Raw genomic sequence first — 19,858 nt, 5'->3', positions numbered from 1 at the left:
GAATGCCAGGCTTCTGGGTACAGTGATAATCTTCCCCCGACTGCCTCCAAGGAGGGACAGCCGGGCAACACCTCAGGGATGCTGAAAGGGCTTGTCAGCGAGAGGCTCCCTGTTTCCCTGGTTCTTCGGACCCCCTCTGCCTCTAGAGCGGCATCTGTTATTGTTACCCCCTCTGCCTCTAGGGGTAAACTGACCACGTGAATCCGGCGTGACTCCTTGGGATTTACGGAACCACATCTTCCCGCCCTTCTGTCCTTTGGGATAAGGCCTAGAAGGGGTGGAAAAACGGACTCCAACAGCAGAAAGAGTCTTGCCGTCCTGCTCGCACCTGGTCAAGGTTTCCTTCACCTGAGGGCCAAACAAAGCTGACCCATCAAAGGGAGAATTTGTGAAGGACGCCTTAAAGGGATCCGCAAAATCACATAGCCGCATCCAGGCTTGGCGTCTAAGAGCCACACCTGTGCCTGCGGCTCTACTCGCTCCATCCGCAGCATAAGATATTAGCCGCATGGAGGAGTTAACAACGGAATTGAGGGTTCCTAGCTGCGAAGCAATCTTTTCTTGAGCCCCTGCAGCTGTAGGATCCTGAACTACTTCTCCCAGCTCCTTCAGGATATCTCTTTGAAGTCTGGTGAAGTGACATAGGTAATTCAGCGAACGCATAGCAAAGGTCGCTGAGGAAAACATCCGCTTACCGTACCTATCCATGGTCCTAGAGTCCTTATTAGGAGGATGAACGGGCACGGAAGGATCTGCAAGTTCCTTTTTGGTGGCCGCAGCCACCACCATGGCATCAGCGGGGACACCCTTGGTAAGGAATTGTTTGTCACTAGGGGCAGTGATAAATTTAGAAGGCCTCCTAGGGACTGGCTCTACAGAGTCAGGAGCTGCCCACGCCTTTCGTGCAATAACCTGCATAAGGGGTCGAAAGGCGGAGACACCCAGGAGGTGGAGGGCCGAGATCCAAACGCCTCTAGGTATACTGACTCATCCTCAGAGGGATTGTTGGTGGGCCAGTTTCCCCTCTGTTTCAGAAGTTCTAGGATGTCTGAGAAGGAGACATCCTCAGAGGGGGATCTAGGGGATCCCTCTGACTCATCAAAGTCAGTATCCGAAGTGACAGACTCGGGGAGTCTACATGCTTCCTCTTACAAGTCCTCTTCCTAGGAGGATCTCCCGAAACATCAGGAGAATCCTCGGAAGAGGGGAAATTCCCAATGGGGAAACCTGAGGCGGAGGATCTCTGGGTCCTGTAGCAAGAGAAGTGGCAGAGATGTCAACAGGTACTATAGAGGGAGGAGCTACGGAACAGACTGCTGACTGATACCAGTGGCCAGTACACTCCTCATCACCTCGAATGCTCCCTCCCAGGCAGGTCCGAGAGAACCCGCTCCAAGAGCTAGGAACTCCAGGGACCACCGAAGGGAAGTCTCCGAGGCAGATGTCGGAGCCGAGCTCACCAAGGCCGAGGCTCCAAGGGGAAGAGCGGGCTCGGACAAGGGTCTGATGCCACTCACCCCTCGGAGGAGACCATGGAAGCACGACCACCGAATCCCTCTACGGAAGAGGAGATAAGAGTAGGGGCTGGAGGAACAGAAGGAGGTATCCGTCCTCCAGCCGTAGCAGTAACCATGCCCGAAGACTCCAACTCCAAGCTCTGGGGTAGAGTTGAAGGAGGAACTGTAACGGGGTGTGGACCAACAGTCGTCTGCTGAGACGGACTGTGTAACATTTGGGCCAGTACCTGTGACTTGAGTAATCTACTGACCACTCTCTCTAGGTCATGATCTGACAACCTGGATGACCTTGAAGATCGGCTCCGATGGCTCCGTTCCGATAGAAGAGGTGAAGCCGGAGCCGAAAGTATCGGCTCCAAGGAAGGAGACCTCGACCTCTTCCTGGAATGAGTCATCGGAGCCGATACTATAGATCCTGTCGGCGCCGACTTCGAGCCGACAGAACGCTTCGATGTATCGGCTCCAGCCGGAGCCGATACAGCCACCAGTAACGGTGTCGGAGCCGATCAGAGCCGACACCGATGCCTGTGCCACATGGGTGTCGGAACCGATCGGAGCCGACATCGGCGGACAATACAGATTCGGCACCGATAGCCATCGGTGCCGAAAGCTTTGTCAAGCCAGAATCGGCTCCAGCCGGAGCCGATCTCGACTCAATACGAGTCGGAGCCGAGGCCGCAGGCTTAGATACAGAAGCCTGGGCCTTGGCAGGTTTTGTTGATTTTGGTGGAGCCGACTTAGCAGGAGAGCCCTCCGGCTTAAGAAGGACCCTAAGAATCAACTTATTACGTCTCTCCTGCAGGACTCTCTGGCTGAAGGAGTGACAAATAGCACAGGAGTCCTGCAGGTGAAGAGGGCCCAGACAATACAGGCAAGAAGTGTGACCGTCTGTCAGAGACATCTTCTGACAGCACGAGTCACACTTCTTAAAACCTGAGACCCTCTCCTTTGACATGGTGCCGAAAAACACAACACACAGACACACCAGTCAAAATTAAATTAAACAAAATACCAAGAGGTATTCTATAAAAAACCAACACACACACCCTAACAGGGGGGGGATGGGATAGGGAAAAAATTCACTAACAAAATTAAAGGAGACAGGGAATTTCTGTCAGAAAGGGTAGAAAAATAAACTTAAACTATCAATAAATTAGTTTTAGACTAAAAAGGGGCTAGAAAATCACAAATGTGAACAACTTACCAGGAGCTGGTAAAAAGAAGACCTCCTAAGCGGCGCAAAGCGAGATCTGGGTACTTACTGCCTTGCATCATGGGATATGGGGCTGCCTCGAGCTGGTAAAAGGAGTTCTCGAGCTAAAGCAAGTGCCGAGTCGGAGCCGAGGATCGGCTCCGAACCCATCAAGCAAGAATGAAGGCGAGATTGACAACTTAACATCTTCTGTTTAAATGTATTTATTAACTTATTCAGCATATTTTAGATCATGAGCAGATAGTGACTACAGATGACAACTGCATGGATAAAAGCAGGATCCTATTACCTGCAACCCATGAATTTCACTCCCATTCAGTTGATATGCTTGCTATAAGGCCTCCTTCACTAAGACTGGGACGGGGGCTGCTAGCCATGTGTGGAGTGGGATGAGTAAAAATCCAGAAAAGGCCCTAGGGAGTTATGGAGGGTTCATATGGATTGTGGAGCAGTTAAGGAGATGGGTTGTGGGATTCAGTGGAGTAAGAGTTCAGATGGGGGTTCAGGAAAGTGTAAGGAATGCTGTCACAATGAATTTCACAGAGCATCAAAACTAACCCTCTGCATAACTTACACCAACACTGCTTAAATGTAAAGTTGAAAACATTATGCAAATTAAAGCAACTGTTTCTTATTTTTGTTTTGTCACAGTTTAATAAACTGCCTGGATGTGCATCTTGTTAAAGAAGAATCATGAAGTCCTTCTGTGAAGGGCTAGTTGCACAATACTGCCTTATAAAAAGTGAAACTGTATCAGTGTTTGACCTTTACCTATATAACTGATCGGTGTATGCATGAAGTCCTTCTGTGAAGGGCTAGTTGCACAATACTGCCTTATAAAAAGTGAAACCGTATCAGTGTTTGACCTTTACCAATATAACTGATTGGTATATACATGAAGTCCTTCTGTGAAGGGCTAGTTGCACAATACTGCCTTACAAAAAGTGAAACCCTATCAGTGTTTGACCTTTACCTATATAACTGATCGGTATATGCATGAAGTCCTTCTGTGAAGGGCTAGTTGCACAATACTGCCTTATAAAAAGTGAAACCCTATCAGTGTTTGACCTTTACCTATATAACTGATCGGTATATGCATGAAGTCCTTCTGTGAAGGGCTAGTTGCACAATACTGCCTTATAAAAAGTGAAAACCTATCAGTGTTTGACCTTTACCTATATAACTGATCGGTATATGCATGAAGTCCTTCTGTGAAGGGCTAGTTGCACAATACTGCCTTATAAAAAGTGAAACCCTATCAGTGTTTGACCTTTACCTATATAACTGATCGGTATATGCATGAAGTCCTTTTGTGAAGGGCTAGTTGCACAATACTGCCTTATAAAAAGTGAAACCGTATCAGTGTTTGACCTTTACCTAAATAACTGATCAGTATATGCATGAAGTCCTTCTGTGAAGGGCTAGTTGCACAATACTGCCTTATAAAAAGTGAAACCGTATCAGTGTTTGACCTTTACCTATATAACTGATCGGTATATGCATGAAGTCCTTCTGTGAAGGGCTAGTTGCACAATACTGCCTTATAAAAGTGAAACCGTATCAGTGTTTGACCTTTACCTATATAACTGATCGGTATATGCATGAAGTCCTTCTGTGAAGGGCTAGTTGCACAATACTGCCTTATAAAAAGTGAAACCCTATCAGTGTTTGACCTTTACCTATATAACTGATCAGTATATGCATGAAGTCCTTCTGTGAAGGGCTAGTTGCACAATACTGCCTTATAAAAAGTGAAACCCTGTCAGTGTTTGACCTTTACCTATATAACTGATCGGTATATGCATGAAGTCCTTCTGTGAAGGGCTAGTTGCACAATACTGCCTTATAAAAAGTGAAACCCTATCAGTGTTTGACCTTTACCTATATAACTGATCGGTATATGCATGAAGTCCTTCTGTGAAGGGCTAGTTGCACAATACTGCCTTATAAAAGTGAAACCCTATCAGTGTTTGACCTTTACCTATATAACTGATCGGTATATGCATGAAGTCCTTCTGTGAAGGGCTAGTTGCACAATACTGCCTTATAAAAAGTGAAACCCTATCAGTGTTTGACCTTTACCTATATAACTGATCGGTATATGCATGAAGTCCTTCTGTGAAGGGCTAGTTGCACAATACTGCCTTATAAAAAGTGAAACCCTATCAGTGTTTGACCTTTACCTATATAACTGATCGGTATATGCATGAAGTCCTTCTGTGATGGGCTAGTTGCACAATACTGCCTTATAAAAAGTGAAACCGTATCAGTGTTTGACCTTTACCTATATAACTGATCGGTATATGCATGAAGTCCTTCTGTGAAGGGCTAGTTGCACAATACTGCCTTATAAAAAGTGAAACCGTATCAGTGTTTGACCTTTACCTATATAACTGATCAGTATATGCATGAAGTCCTTCTGTGAAGGGCTAGTTGCACAATACTGCCTTATAAAAAGTGAAACCGTATCAGTGTTTGACCTTTACCTATATAACTGATCGGTATATGCATGAAGTCCTTCTGTGAAGGGCTAGTTGCACAATACTGCCTTATAAAAAGTGAAACCGTATCAGTGTTTGACCTTTTCCTATATAACTGATCGGTATATGCATGAAGTCCTTCTGTGAAGGGCTAGTTGCACAATACTGCCTTATAAAAAGTGAAACCCTATCAGTGTTTGACCTTTACCTATATAACTGATCGGTATATGCATGAAGTCCTTCTGTGAAGGGCTAGTTGCACAATACTGCCTTATAAAAAGTGAAACCGTATCAGTGTTTGACCTTTACCTATATAACTGATCGGTGTATGCATGAAGTCCTTCTGTGAAGGGCTAGTTGCACAATACTGCCTTATAAAAAGTAAAACCATATCAGTGTTTGACCTTTACCTATATAACCGATCGGTATATGCATGAAGTCCTGAAAATATAACAACTCACCAGAAGTTGCTTGGAGTTTTCCTTCCTTGATCTGTTCTGCAAATAAACATTTGCCCAACTAACAAAATCTCTGGTGTTTTCAAATCTGGATGTGGCAAGCATCTAGATGCACTTCCGTGTCCAGAATGGGTATGAGAACTGTAAGACCATCATTTTAAGGCTGCACAGGTAATGTACCATTCGTTTCTCTAACAGCTAAGATTTCACACAGTTTTCATTATGGAATGTTTAAAACCAGAGTAGAATGGCTGTAAATGGACTCATCTACTGGCCTAAAATAAATCTGCATCCCATAGGGTATTTAATATTTTTCTGGTACCTTGTATTACTGATGTCAATCCAGGGGGATCCAGTATCTGTCATCCTGGGAAGATATGGTCGACAGACCACCCTGCTTTGCCAGAGATGGTCTTCACCTGTCGCTTGATGGCTTTTGGTTAACGGCAAAGGTATTTTCCTCCTCCATAGTGCCGTTTTTAGGCAATGTCATAACTACATTTCTGATGTAAAAAATCCATTAGAGACAAACCCAAGTTATGCTGCTTAATGTTAGGAGTCTAAATCAGAAAATGCACTTGACTGACTGGACTTGTGGATTTGCAGCATTTCCATCAGGGGAGGGTCCGACACTGCTCTGTAGCCTAGGAACATGGCCAAGATTCATTTACTCTAGGGATCTTAACCTAGCCTGCAACATTAACAGGACATACTGGAGAGAGATATGTCTCTCAAAGACTGCCACCACTCTGGAACAAACTCCCAATTCATGTAAAAGAGAGCTCCGCAATGACCCTACTTAAATGCAACTTGGACAACTTAATGGGAGAATGTAAATTTACCCCAGGGGTGTCATCTATGCCCTCTTAGATAAGGGCATTCGGTGCTGATCACAGACTCATGCTGCAAATCCAGACCATGCAACTTGGTTAATAAGGGAACAATGGTATAACATGGCTAGGCTTATACAACTTGGTTAATAAGGGAACAATGGTATAACATGGCTAGGCTTATACAACTTGGTTAATAAGGGAACAAGGGTATAACATGGCTAGGCTTATAAAGGCTCTAGGCCCAATAGCCTAGTAACCTCCTATGAACCTGTGTGTTTTGGAAATGAGCATGATGCATCAGTGATGACATATCAAAGCCTTTGGGAGTGATTCATCTGAAGAGAACTACGGGTTTGATGAAGCACTTTGGTAGTGAAAGGGTGACAATGCCTCACATAAAAAACAAACTACAGATTAAGCATTTGAGAAATTCCTTATGGTTGTGCAACTATTAAGTACATGTAAGTAAAGGGGTGCAGGGAGCAAACGTATCCTGAAAAAAATGCTCATTCAGGTATTTTTGTTAATCAGTTTTGAAACTGAATGTTTTTTCATTGAGGTATCCGGCAGTGTAAATAGCATTTCATTTTGCTTGCTTTGAAAGAATACAACAGATGCTGTTTTTGTTTTCCTTTACTACTAACTCTGATGGCTAGGAATTCATTTTCCAGATAAAAACGCACTTTGGAAAATGCAGATCAGCCAGCAGTAAATGCCACCAGTTACTGCACTGACAAAACTGGCTATGAACCTCAAGACAGAACAGTTAAAAATAAATTCCAAAGACTCCCCTCTCTTAAGCAAAGCTCTTCTGCAAAATTGCAGCAAACTTAACAAAATACTTCGTGCTGCAAGACACTCAATGTTAAATGCTGTTTAGAAAATGTACAGAAGTCCTTAAAGTCCAAGAATGATGACCATCACTTGTATTAATAAAGTACTCAAAAGTAAGCCTTACCAATCCAATATCAGAAATAACAAAACAAATCTTAAATAACCAAAAAAGGCATCAAAGAGCTAAAACTTGCAACAGAAATGCATGGTTCAAAGACCAGACATTGCTGGTGTCTCTGCCACCAATGTTAACTTTGGGGGATCGCTACAAGGGTTTGGATCATTATAGACCTGTACTTTGAGAAATGTCATTATGGAGGTCACCGGAAGTGTTAAGTTCGGAGTCAGAAGACAGTCAAAAGCTCATTATCAAAGAATTCACTGAAGATCATAGTGTAGGTTTTCCAAGAAAATCTTTCTAGATCTAGATGTCCCCTTTGTATTCAAAGCCATGGTAAGACACTTCCAAAGAACTGTTTTGTTCTTTCCCACTTTTTGATGGTACTTGAATTTAATTTTTGTTGCAATTCATAATCAGAAAAATTCTGCAGTCTGGTCACAATCATCTTCTCATATTACTAAGTTGCTTCAATTTTACATCAGAGAATGATAAAAGAACTTCTAGCAGATCATGCATCAAGTCATCAAAAATAAAGCAAATCAAAGAAAACGAAACATTTTCAACAGCTGGATGATGCACTGTGAAGCAGTACAAATTGCTGCGTTATTCTGTCATGAGTTACTTTACACTTTGTCAGGGTGAGAAAGTACAGTTTTGTACCTACCATGAATGTAGATGTTTGAGTGCTAATACAGCTGCAGTCATAACAGATGGGTTCTCCTGCTGTCAGACGGGTCCTCGGTCGGCCGAATTCCAAAGTCTAGGTCCGGCGTTGGTTGTCGTCGCTTCTTCCCTGACGTCAGTGCGACAGGGATATAAAAGAACCAGCCGACGCCATTTTCTTCAGTTTTTCTTGCCCCAGATGTCAGTTGCCCCCAGAAGGAAGGCAATACATAAATTTGTGTAATAAAGCAATGCCATATAATCAAAATACAATAGTGCAAGCAAATACATCAAGAATGAATACCCCAATCAGGTTGCATGAGGAGGTGTTAGCCAATAGGCCTGTCCCAAGAGGGGAAGGAGGGGGGGGGGGACCTGGACTGCAGCTGTATTAGCACTCGAACATCTACATTTATGGTAGGTACAAAACTGTACTATGTTCATCGTGCATACAGCTGCAGTCATAACAGATGGGTAGAATCCCAAAGCTAAGAAAGGGGTGGTAGGCACTAGGTGGAACTAGGAGGAGCCAGAATGCCCTGCAAGACTGCAGTGGCAAAGCCCGCTCTAGATTTGGAGTATAATGGGAGGTGGCAGTGCTTGGAGAAGGTATGCACAGAACTCCAAGTGGCTGCTTCCAAAATATCTTTGGTAGGAACTCCTCTGAGAAAAGCTGCAGAGGTAGCCGTGGCCCTTGTGGAGTGAGATCTGATGCCTGTAGGTACAGTTTTGCCATGAAAAGAATAGCAAAAGCGTATGCAGTGGGCTATCCATTTTGAGATTGTCTGTTTGGAAATTGGCTTTCCTTGAGCTCCTATAGCATAGGACACAAAGAGCTGTTCTGATTTTCTGAAACGCTTTGTTCTGTCCAAATAATAACGCAGTTGTCTGTGGATGTCCAAGGAATGTAGTAATCTCTCCCCCCTTTGTTTTGAGGATTAGGATAAAAAGGTAGGCAAGTGTATAGCCTGATTCAAAGCTACCCTGGATACCACTTTTGGCATAAAGGTCGGGTTGGTTCGTAAGGAAACTCTGTCTTGATGGAAGATGATAAAAGGCTGCACAGCCATGAGAGCTTGTAGTTCTGATACCCTACGAGCTGAGGTAATAGCCAGAAGGAAAGCTGTTTTCCAGGACAAATGTTGCAAATCTGATGAGGCAGCTGGCTCAAAAGGAGGCAAGGTCAGCTTTTCTAGAAAGAAATTGAGATCCCAAGCAGGTATTGGTTGTTTCCTTGGGGGTTTTAGATTCTTAGCCCCTCTGAGGAACTGTCTTAAGAGGGGGTGAGAGAATAAGGGTGGATCAGTGTTGTATTCTGCAGAAATGGCTGAGGCATGGATTTTGACGGAGGAGAATGAAAGTCCACTGCTTAGCAGCTCAGCTAGATACTGTAATATTTGAGGTAAATTCAGTTTTCCAGGATCCTGGCCCTTTTTCTCATTCCAGACACAAAACCGTTTCCATTTTGCGAAGTAAGCTTTTCTAGTAGACGGCCTTCTGGCCTCCAAAATGACATCCTGCACCTCCTTGGAGAGTAGGGTCTGTTGTGATGCTAAGGAATCTTCCATGCGGCTAGATTGAGTGTTTTTAGCTGGCTGTGAAGAGTTTTGAAGCTGTGCTGAGTCAGAAGAAGAGGCATTAGAGGCAGGGTCCATGGTGGGGAATGCATCAGGCTCCTCAGGAGTGGGTACCAGCGTTGTCTTGGCCAGTCTGGAGCAATGAGAATCATCTTTGGTCTGTCTGCAGCAGAGGAAGAGGTGGGAAGGCATAAACTGTCATTGATGTCCAACTGAAAGAGAGAGCGTCCACTCTCCAGGCCTTTGGATGAAAAATCCTTGAGCAGAATTTTGTCAATTGGTGATTTTTGTGGGAGGCAAAGAGATCTAAGTCTGGCCTTCCCCATGCTTGAATTATCTCTGTAAAAACTTGAGGATGCAACTTCCATTCGTGTGGATCTGTCATATTTATGCTTAGGTTGTCTGCCAGCGTGTTTTCCTTGCCTGGCAAGTACTGTGCTTGAAGTTCGATTTGTAAGTCCAGGGCCATGTTCCAAAGTGACATGGCCAGCCTGCATAGGGGGTATGAATGGGTTCCTCCCTGTTTGTTTATGTACCACATTACTGTGGTGTTGTCCGTCCTTATCAGTAGTTGACCTGGTTGCAGAAGGTCTTTGAAAGCTATAATAGCATTTATTACTGCTAGCATTTCCTTTTGATTGATGTGAAGGTGCTTTTCTTTTTGGGACCATTTGCCCTGAATGCACCGATCTGTCATGTGCGCCCCCCCCAGGCGTAGTCCGAGTGGTCTGTTGTGATGACTTGATTTGCTTGAGGCTTGCTGAATGGGAGACCTGTGTTTGTTTGGCATGCTTGAGCCCACCACAGAAATTACTTTTGAAGACATGGAATTAGTGGTATTATTGTTTCCAAACTGTTGCTGTGTTGAGACCATAGGTTTTTCAGGTACCATTGAAGTTTCCTCATATGCAGCTTTGCACATGGGATTAGTAAGATGCAAGATGCCATGAATCCCAGAGCCTGCAGGATTTTCCTTGCAGTCAGCCTGGTGCAATTTGCTAGTGTTCTGAAGTATTGAGTTAGTTGCCCCTGCTTCTCTGGCGTGAGGTAGGCCATCTGGGTGTTTGTGTCCAAGTTGGCACCCAGGAAAATTATTTTCCGAGAGGGTATTAGCCTTGATTTCTTTTTGTTGACTGTGTATCCCAGAGAATTCAACAACATTATTACATAAGCCAGATGTTTCACAAGTATGTGCTTGCTGTCCGCTTGGATCAGGCAGTCGTCCAAATAGGGGTATATCTGTATCCCTTGAAGTCTGCAGTAGGCAATTACTGATGCCAGGCATTTCGTGAATACTCTGGGCGCAGTAGATAAACCAAAGGGCAATGCAGAGAATTGATAATGGGTTGAACCTTCAAGAAATCTGAGGTATCTTCTGCAATTTTGTCTGATTGGGACATGCAGGTATGCCTCCTTGAGGTCCAATGTTACCAGCCAAGACTCCTTGCCCAGCATGGGAAGAAGCTGCTGTAGAGTGAGCATCTTGAATTTTGATACGAGTAGAAATGTGTTTAGGATGGATAGGTCTAAAATAGGTCTCCAATCTTTTCCCTTCCTTGGTACCAGGAATAGTCTGGAATAAAAACCTTGACCTTGTTCGTGTGTAGGTACCTCTTGAATAGCTTTCATGTCTATGAGATCTGAAATTTGTCTTTGTGCCTCTGCCCTTTGATTGTGTGGCAGATTTGGCATGCCTCATTTTTGGAAGGGTGTGAAAATGGAATCTGTAGCCTCTGTTTATTATGTTCAGGATCCATTTGTCTTTTGTGACAATATGCCAATTTTTTGAAAATAATGCCAGTTTTCCGCCTAAGGGTGCTGCCAGTTCAGCCTTGCTTGGCATGCAAAGGGGAAAATCATTGGGCTTGCTTTCTGAATGGCTGCGAGTTATCCTCACCACCTCTTTGTGTAGGAGCTTGCCATTGTCTGCCTCTAAACGATCCTTGGGATTGCCCTCTGCCCCTCGGGTGCCTGTATCTACCTCTTTGGGGTCTGTCCGTGGCTGGAAAGGACCAATTTTTGGAAGGCCAATTTCTACTGAAACGTGGGGGTTGTACCTGTAGCAAATCTTTCACTGTTTGCATTGATTTAGCCTTTTCCTCAATTTTCCTTAATACCTCCTCAGCATTAGCACCAAACAATACATCCTTTTGTAGAGGGGCATCTAGTAATTTAGCTTTGACATGATCTGGTAAGGTTTGTTCCTTGAGCCAGGCATGTCTACGTATGACTGATCCTGTAACAGCAGCTCTACATGAGGCCTCTAGAGCATCAAAACCACATTGTAAGGTATGTTTACCCACTTGTTCTACACTATGCATCAAATCCTGCAACTCCTTCAAGTCTGATTGTTCAGGTTGTGACATTTTACTTCTCAATTGTGATAACAGAAACTGTTGGTACTTTAGCATATGGAACTGACAAGTTTAATGCCCTCATGATTAAGGTGGCCGAGGTATATACCTTTTTCCCCCACCTTTCTAAGGATCTGGAATCTCTCTCGGAAGGTAATGGATTTTTAGCTGTGGAGGCCTGAATTCCCTTGGGGCCCTGTGAGATAGTTTCTGGGTCAGCAGCATGGCTTTTGTATAGAAATTGGTGAGAGTCAGGAACCCTGTAGTACCTGTCAGGCTTGACTGGGGCTGGAGGTAGAGAATCTGGGTTAAGGCAGGCCTCCGAGTACACATCATCTAGTATGTCCAAGACAGGAGGTATAGCCAGAGGCCTGTGCTGAGGTAGCAAGAGAAATTCCCTAAGCCTTTTCTTGGAATCTGAATAATCTTGGCCTTCCCAGTGGAAGTGTTCCCTTAAGGTATGCAAAGTTTCCCCAAATGAGTAATCCTCTGGGGGGGATACAGAGGGAATGGACTCCTCTGCATCAGAGTCTTCAAAAGGCGAGTAAGAATGTTCCTGTTCATCAGAGTGCTCTGATATAATGGAGCCCTGATTAGAGGAGGGAGATTCTTCCTCCACTCTGGGCCTTTAGTCTGGGGGGGGTTGAGAACCCCTGATAAGAGTAATTAAATCCTCAGCCATTTTAAGCATCTGTTTTTTAGGCATGGGGCCTGGAGATGGGCCCTGGGTAGCTTGTCTCTTAGAATGCATGGCTGCTTTAGACTTAGTGAAAGCCTTGATGGAAAAAGAGGAAGGTCTGAAGACACCTTGAGAGGAGGTAGACCTGTCCACATTTTGAGATTCACCGCCAAGAGTGGCTTCGGTATCTGTAGTCGGAGTGTGGGCCGAGGATCCTGCGACCTCGGGCACAGGAGACACCGCCAATGAAGTGTCGTCGGTAGTCAGGGGCTGCGTAGGCACCTTGCTGAAAACCGGACCACCTGTGGTCGGCTTTGGCGTGGTGTTGGTTGAGGCCGCGGACCTTGTGTGTCGGTCCTTATCTTTGCGCTTTTTAGACAAAACTGGAGTCGGAGTATCCGATGACATAATATAGTTAAATTTTTTGCCAAAATAATGCTGGGCGAACTCCGCCCGATGCTTAATGGTGCGTTTGTTGAATGTAGCACAAAAGCGACAGACCGAGACGTCGTGGTCTGGGCCTAAACAAGGAATACAGAGGGAATGGAAATCCTTATGCGGTATTTGCTTCCCACATGAAATACAATTATTAACTTTGTCTGACATCGGTCTGAGGCAAGAAAAGTTTCCCCAACGGGGTACTTAGCTTTTCAAGAAGACTTCGGTTGCAAAATTTTCGTAATTTCAGGAGCTGGCCGACCGGCACTTGCGAACTGCTTCTGCTTCGGGCACCGCGCGGCAAGAAAGACTGAAGAAAATGGAGTCGGCTGGTTCTTTTATACCCCTAAATAGTTGTAAAAGCACACAACAAATAAAAACAACACGCTGTCCAAGGTGGAAACTCAATTCTGCACGATCCTTGCATAGAAAATTCCACAGGAACCCAAATGTGAATGCAAATGTAAACTGGAAACAGTTTATTCACAATTAAAAACCACAACACGTAGCAAGAAACCAGGGTTAAGCGCTTTCATCTAACAATTAGACTTCTTCAGAACCCTGAGCACAAGAACCAATCCATTAAAATACAGTATTGACTTGTTTAGGCGCCAAAAATTTTAAAGTGACATACAAGTGTTTAAAAACATAGCCAGAAATCAACATAACAATCTTATACTAAAAATGTATGATAATAATAAATGTGTAAATGAATGTAAAATGTGTGTAGGAAATGTCTAGTTATATAAAAAGGGCTTGATGCTAATAAAATCATTGACTCCTGGGTAACAGGTGGCATTGGTCCTAAACTGCCAACAAGCCTCTTTTCTGGCCAAATCCACCTTCCAATTCCCCCCACATGGTGAAACATCTACCCTGTCAATAATAAAAAAATTAAAATAATGAGTATTATCATGTAAGGAGACATGGTGGGTTAAAGCATTTTTAAGATCACCCTTCCTAATTTTGTATAAGTGTTCATAAATACGTTTCCTGAAAAACCTCTCGGTCTTACCGATGTAAAACACAAGACATTTTGAACACAAAGCTAAATATACTACCTTAGAAGTCTGACAATTACCACCCTTACTCTTGACATATGTTTTGTTAAAGTTGTCCAACCTAACTCCACTACTTTCAAGGATAGATGAACACTGACCACAATGTCCACATTTCTTTGTAATACCTTGACTAAACTTTGATATCTTTTTTAATTCAAGTAAATTCTTAATGTTAGGACCTGTTCTTGACTTCCTAACACATCCATGCACTCATTGTCAGATTGTAAAATTTTCCAACATTCAAAAATAATATTTTTAATAAATTGTACATGTGGAGAAAATGTCAAAACACAGACTCTAGAGGGTTGTGTTAAAGAGGAAAGACAATTCTCTCTAAACAAATCCCCTTTTCCCAAAATGGGGAAATTTTTTTTACCCCATTCACGAGTAACATAACAAATAACTTCACTCAACATATAGTCCGGATATCCCCTATCCAAAAACATGGATCTAATGAGTTCCATTTCGTTGATCATAACAGATTTGGTAGAGGACATACTGGCGGCCCTGACACACTGCCCCTTAAAAATATTCCTAAAGGTGTACCTGGGATGGTCACTTGAAAAATGCAGGTAATTATTCGAAAAGGTTTTCTTACGATGTATTCTAGATTCAAAACCATACCAACTCATACAGGGAAGGTTCCTGGTGGGACTTTCACGAAGTTGGATACCTTGGACATTTTTTTAGATGACAATTATGACTTTGGTGACGATATGGACAGGCGGAATAATCCAGACCCTATTAAAGGGGACAAAGTGGACATTAAACAGTTGATTTTTGACTTTGGAAAAAAGTTATTCAATATTAAATGTATTAAACTTGATAATGCTTACTTGTCTAAATGTTTAGCTATAAACATTGTTCCAAAGGGGCTTAGGTTTTTTAAACTGCCCCTTGGTATTGACTTTAATGACAACGTTAAGCACAATTTTAATAATCTTTTTGACAGCTTTGGTTTTGATTTTATGCGCCTATTGTTAAAAACTAATGATGAAAAATTGTCCAAGCTTATTGGTGAAGTGGAAAAACTTGATTATGACATCAAACATGACCAATATTTTTTAGAATGGACTGATTTATATAATAAGCAATTTTTTTCAGCAGAACAAAGGGTTAAGAATGTGTATTATAGGAAATGTAGGAAAATTTCTAGGGATTTAGATAGCTATAATAATAAAAATGTATATATTTGGCCCCAAGAAAGAAAAGATATGGGTAAAAGGTTTGGTTTTAACTTAAGTAATGAAGGTAACAGATATTTTGATCAGGGTTCCAATTTTCAGGGGGGCGATTTTTTCCAGCCCCAAAGAAAAGGTTACTGTCCAACAACAGGAGATGGTAAACAGATCTCAAGATGCTGACGTACTTGATGGCACGACTGAGTCGGATTTCCCCATCAAGGGTGAAAAACAGATTGTTTTTTCCCATTCTGGGTTTAACATTTTTAACTACACTGACACAATTACCCCTGATATGTTCAAACTTTTTTCTAGAGGTTTTAAATTTGTGCCTACTAATAAGTTGACTCTAACTAATGTTATTCGGGACGTTAAGTTATATTGCAGACGCCTTAATTTGGCTATGCAATTTAAAAATGACTACAATAGTCATATGGACACTATTAACACTGGATTATCTAAAAAAAAGTACTTATATACCAGTTTCACATCCAAAAGTGACCCTTTTTGATCAAATGATATGTCAGGATATTTATAGATTAAACACTATCAATAGTCAAACAATTTCTTTGGACAGTCTAGATAATCTTACCAAGGGTGAACGTAGATGTTTGGATTTTTTTCTTTCTAATAACACCATACGGGTTATGAAACCGGATAAAGGGGGTGGAGTTGTTTTGTTTAACAGTGTGGACTATGTTAATGCCATGACTAAAATTGTTTTAGAATCTGGGAATTATGAAGTGGTATCCCTAAACGAAATTAATGTAGGGTACCGTAAAATTGACCTTGTTATAGAAGAATATCTACTTAATGAAAGTATTTCTAAGGATATTTATGACTTCATTAAGGTTGATTTTCCAGTTTTAGCTACTATTTTTGGGATTCCAAAGGTCCACAAGTGTGTTTCTGACCCCCCCTTTAGACCCATTGTTTCTGGTGGTAAATCTAAAACTTTCCCCATAGGTGTGGTGATTGATCGATGGACCAAACCCTTGTATGGGAGAATTCCCCACCTTGTTAAGGACTCTTGGTCTTTTTTGGGGAAACTAACACCAGAGTTATGGGATAGGGATGTTATTTTTCTGACTATCGACGTAGTTGATCTTTTTTCATGTATATAAAGGAAATTGGTTTAACATTTTTTGAAAACAGTTTACGTTCTATTTCAGATTTCTCTTGGGACCGAATTTGTCTTTTGGTTGATATGATGTCCTTGGTATTGGATCACAATTATATCAGTTTTGAAGGGGAGTTTTACAGACAGGTTCAAGGGGTGGCGATGGGTGCCTCTTGTGCACCCATCTTCGCCAACCTTGTCATGTATGAGTGGGAGAAATGTTTTCTTTTCCCCTCCCCCTATTTTTCTAAGATTATTTTTTACAACAGGTACTTGGATGATTTGTTCATTTTATGGAAAGGGTCAGTTACTGAGATTTCCAATTTCATGGACTATATCAATCAGTCTACGAATTTTTTACGGTTCACACATCAGGTTTCAACTTCAGGGATTGCTTACTTGGATACTTTCATTAGTCACTCAGCGTATGGTTTTGAATCTAGAATACATCGTAAGAAAACCTTTTCGAATAATTACCTGCATTTTTCAAGTGACCATCCCAGGTACACCTTTAGGAATATTTTTAAGGGGCAGTGTGTCAGGGCCGCCCGTATGTCCTCTACCAAATCTGTTATGATCAACGAAATGGAACTCATTAGATCCATGTTTTTGGATAGGGGATACCCGGACTGTATGTTGAGTGAAGTTATTTGTTATGTTACTCGTGAATGGGGTAAAAAATTTTTCCCTATTTTGGGAAAAGGGGATTTGTTTAGAGAGAATTGTCCTTCCTCTTTAACACAACCCTCTAGAGTCTGTGTTTTGACATTTTCTCCACATGTACAATTTATTAAAAATATTATTTTTGAATGTTGGAAAATTTTACAATCTGACAATGAGTGCATGGATGTGTTAGGAAGTCAACCGAGTTTTGTGTATAGAACAGGTCCTAACATTAAGAATTTACTTGAATTAAAAAAGATATCAAGGTTTAGTCAAGGTATTACAAAGAAATGTGGTCAGTGTTCATCTATCCTTGAAAGTAGTGGAGTTAGGTTGGACAACTTTAACAAAACATATGTCAAGAGTAAGGGTGGTAATTGTCAGACTTCTAAGGTAGTATATTTAGCTTTGTGTTCAAAATGTCCTGTGTTTTACATCGGTAAGACCGAGAGGTTTTTCAGGAAACGTATTTATGAACACTTATACAAAATTAGGAAGGGTGATCTTAAAAATGCTTTAGCCCACCATGTCTCCTTACATGATAATACTCATTATTTTAAGTTTTTTATTATTGACAGGGTAGATGTTTCACCATGTGGGGGGAATTGGAAGGTGGATTTGGCCAGAAAAGAGGCTTGTTGGCAGTTTAGGACCAATGCCACCTGTTACAGGAGTCAATGATTTTATTAGCATCAAGCCCTTTTTATATAACTAGACATTTCCTACACACATTTTACATTCATTTACACATTTATTATTATCATACATTTTTAGTATAAGATTGTTATGTTGATTTCTGGCTATGTTTTTAAACACTTGTATGTCACTTTAAAATTTTTGGCGCCTAAACAAGTCAATACTGTATTTAAATGGATTGGTTCTTGTGCTCAGGGTTCTGAAGAAGTCTAATTGTTAGATGAAAGCGCTTAACCCTGGTTTCTTGCTACGTGTTGTGGTTTTTAATTGTGAATAAACTGTTTCCAGTTTACATTTGCATTCACACTTGGGTTCCTGTGGAATTTTCTATGTAAGGATCGTGCAGAATTGAGTTTCCACCTTGGACAGCGTGTTGTTTTTCTTTTATACCCCTGTCGCACTGACGTCAGGGAAGAAGCGACGACAACCGACGCCAGACCTAGACTTTGGAATTCGGCCGACCGAGGACCAGCCTGACGCAGGAGAACCCATCTGTTATGACTGCAGCTGTATGCACGATGAACATCTGTGATGAACGTTCACTGTTGTTGTACAAATAGTCTCCTCCCTTAACAGCCCCTTTCTACTCTACCTGCTGTTGCCAGTTCTGGAAATGACACAAACATACTGTTATTTTCTTAAAATGTATTTGACATTTTCCAACAATGAATATGCTTACTTTTGAAGAAGGTACAACTGTAGAGCCTGGTGGCGATGCATCTCTTGACGTGTTCAGTGAATGAATGCTCGTACGGTCTTTGCCTATTTAAAAAAAAAAAGAAAAAAGGAAAAGCATCCATCAACCCTGAAAGTTAGGTGGGTCTGCTACACTATCACAATACATGCATACAAATATTTCTAGCATAGGCATTGATGTCCTTCTAACTAGTCAATATACCAAAACACTTGTCATAAGTGTCCAGGCTGTTCTTAAAAATATCTTAACTAGTACTTTATTTAATGTAATTTGGTTGTCTGTTCCATGCATCAGCTTCTCTGTCAGAGAACCAATTAGTACACTTCTCATTCCTATAGAATCTTCTACATAGGTTGTCTGATAACATACACTAGTACCTTTTGATAACCCCAAACATTCCCAGAGGTAGTCGTCTCTAAATGCCCTATATACCTGGATAAGATCTCCTCTCAGATATTTATAAGCGACACTGTACAAGTTCAGATATTTTAGTCTTTCATAATAACAAATTTTCACATCCAAGGATGCCCTTGGTATATTTCCACTGTACTCTTTCCAGTTTACTCATGCTTGTTTTCTTATAAGTTTTCCATATTGTTATTCCATACCCAAGTTTGGGTTTAATGTAACTAACGAATAATGACTTCATCATTTCCAATTTCCTACACGTTATAAATCTTTTTATACAACCTATAGTTTTATAACTATCATTAACCACTTGGTTGATATGATTAGAAAAACTCAAAGCTGAATCTACCCATATACCCAGGTCATTGAATGAGTCTACAGTTTCAATCACTATGTGCTGTATTAAATATTCACCTTTCAATTTATGTCTCCCAAATCTCATATGCTTAGTTTTTGATGCATTTATCAGCATATTATTCTCCTGTGCCCAAATGGTCAATTTAGTCAAATTATTTTGAAGACATGCTTTCTCTGTAACACATGTAATCAGTTTACCCAATTTCAGGTCATCTGCATGTAGACTGGGGAACACCTCAGATGAAAGTGTTAGGCCTGAAACATACAATCTAAACAAGTAAGGGCCTATGACAGAGTCCAGTGGGACACCTTCACTGTAACCAAGGATTTCACCTGTCCAGTTGCTGTATGATACTTGCCATGTCCTATTTGTAAGACATGCACCTATCCATCTTATCAAGAGTACATCACTACCTAGTTGTTCTAATTTATTGATCAGTGTTTTGTGTATGACCCTGTCAAATGTTGAAGTTAAATCTATATAAAGTACATCACAGCACACTTTTTC

The 19,858-nt window shown here is 41.8% G+C and overlaps 1 protein-coding gene across 1 annotated transcript in view; it reads right to left on the bottom strand.

The window, feature by feature from the left end:
- Positions 1-19,858, bottom strand: part of PPHLN1 (periphilin 1) — a 1,295,616-nt gene that overhangs the window by 299,035 nt on the left and 976,723 nt on the right. Inside the window, exon 7 of the mRNA XM_044087450.1 lies at positions 18,568-18,650. Coding sequence (XP_043943385.1) covers positions 18,568-18,650 — 83 coding nt within the window. The remainder of the gene's footprint in view (positions 1-18,567; positions 18,651-19,858) is intronic.

Source organism: Protopterus annectens, chromosome 11.part0, assembly GCF_019279795.1.
Source record: "Protopterus annectens isolate FY-2018-M chromosome 11.part0, PAN1.0, whole genome shotgun sequence".
Classification (NCBI taxonomy): Eukaryota; Metazoa; Chordata; order Ceratodontiformes; family Protopteridae; genus Protopterus; species Protopterus annectens.
The sequence above is the reverse complement of the archived record's forward strand: the minus strand, read 5'-3'. Positions and strand labels throughout refer to the sequence as shown.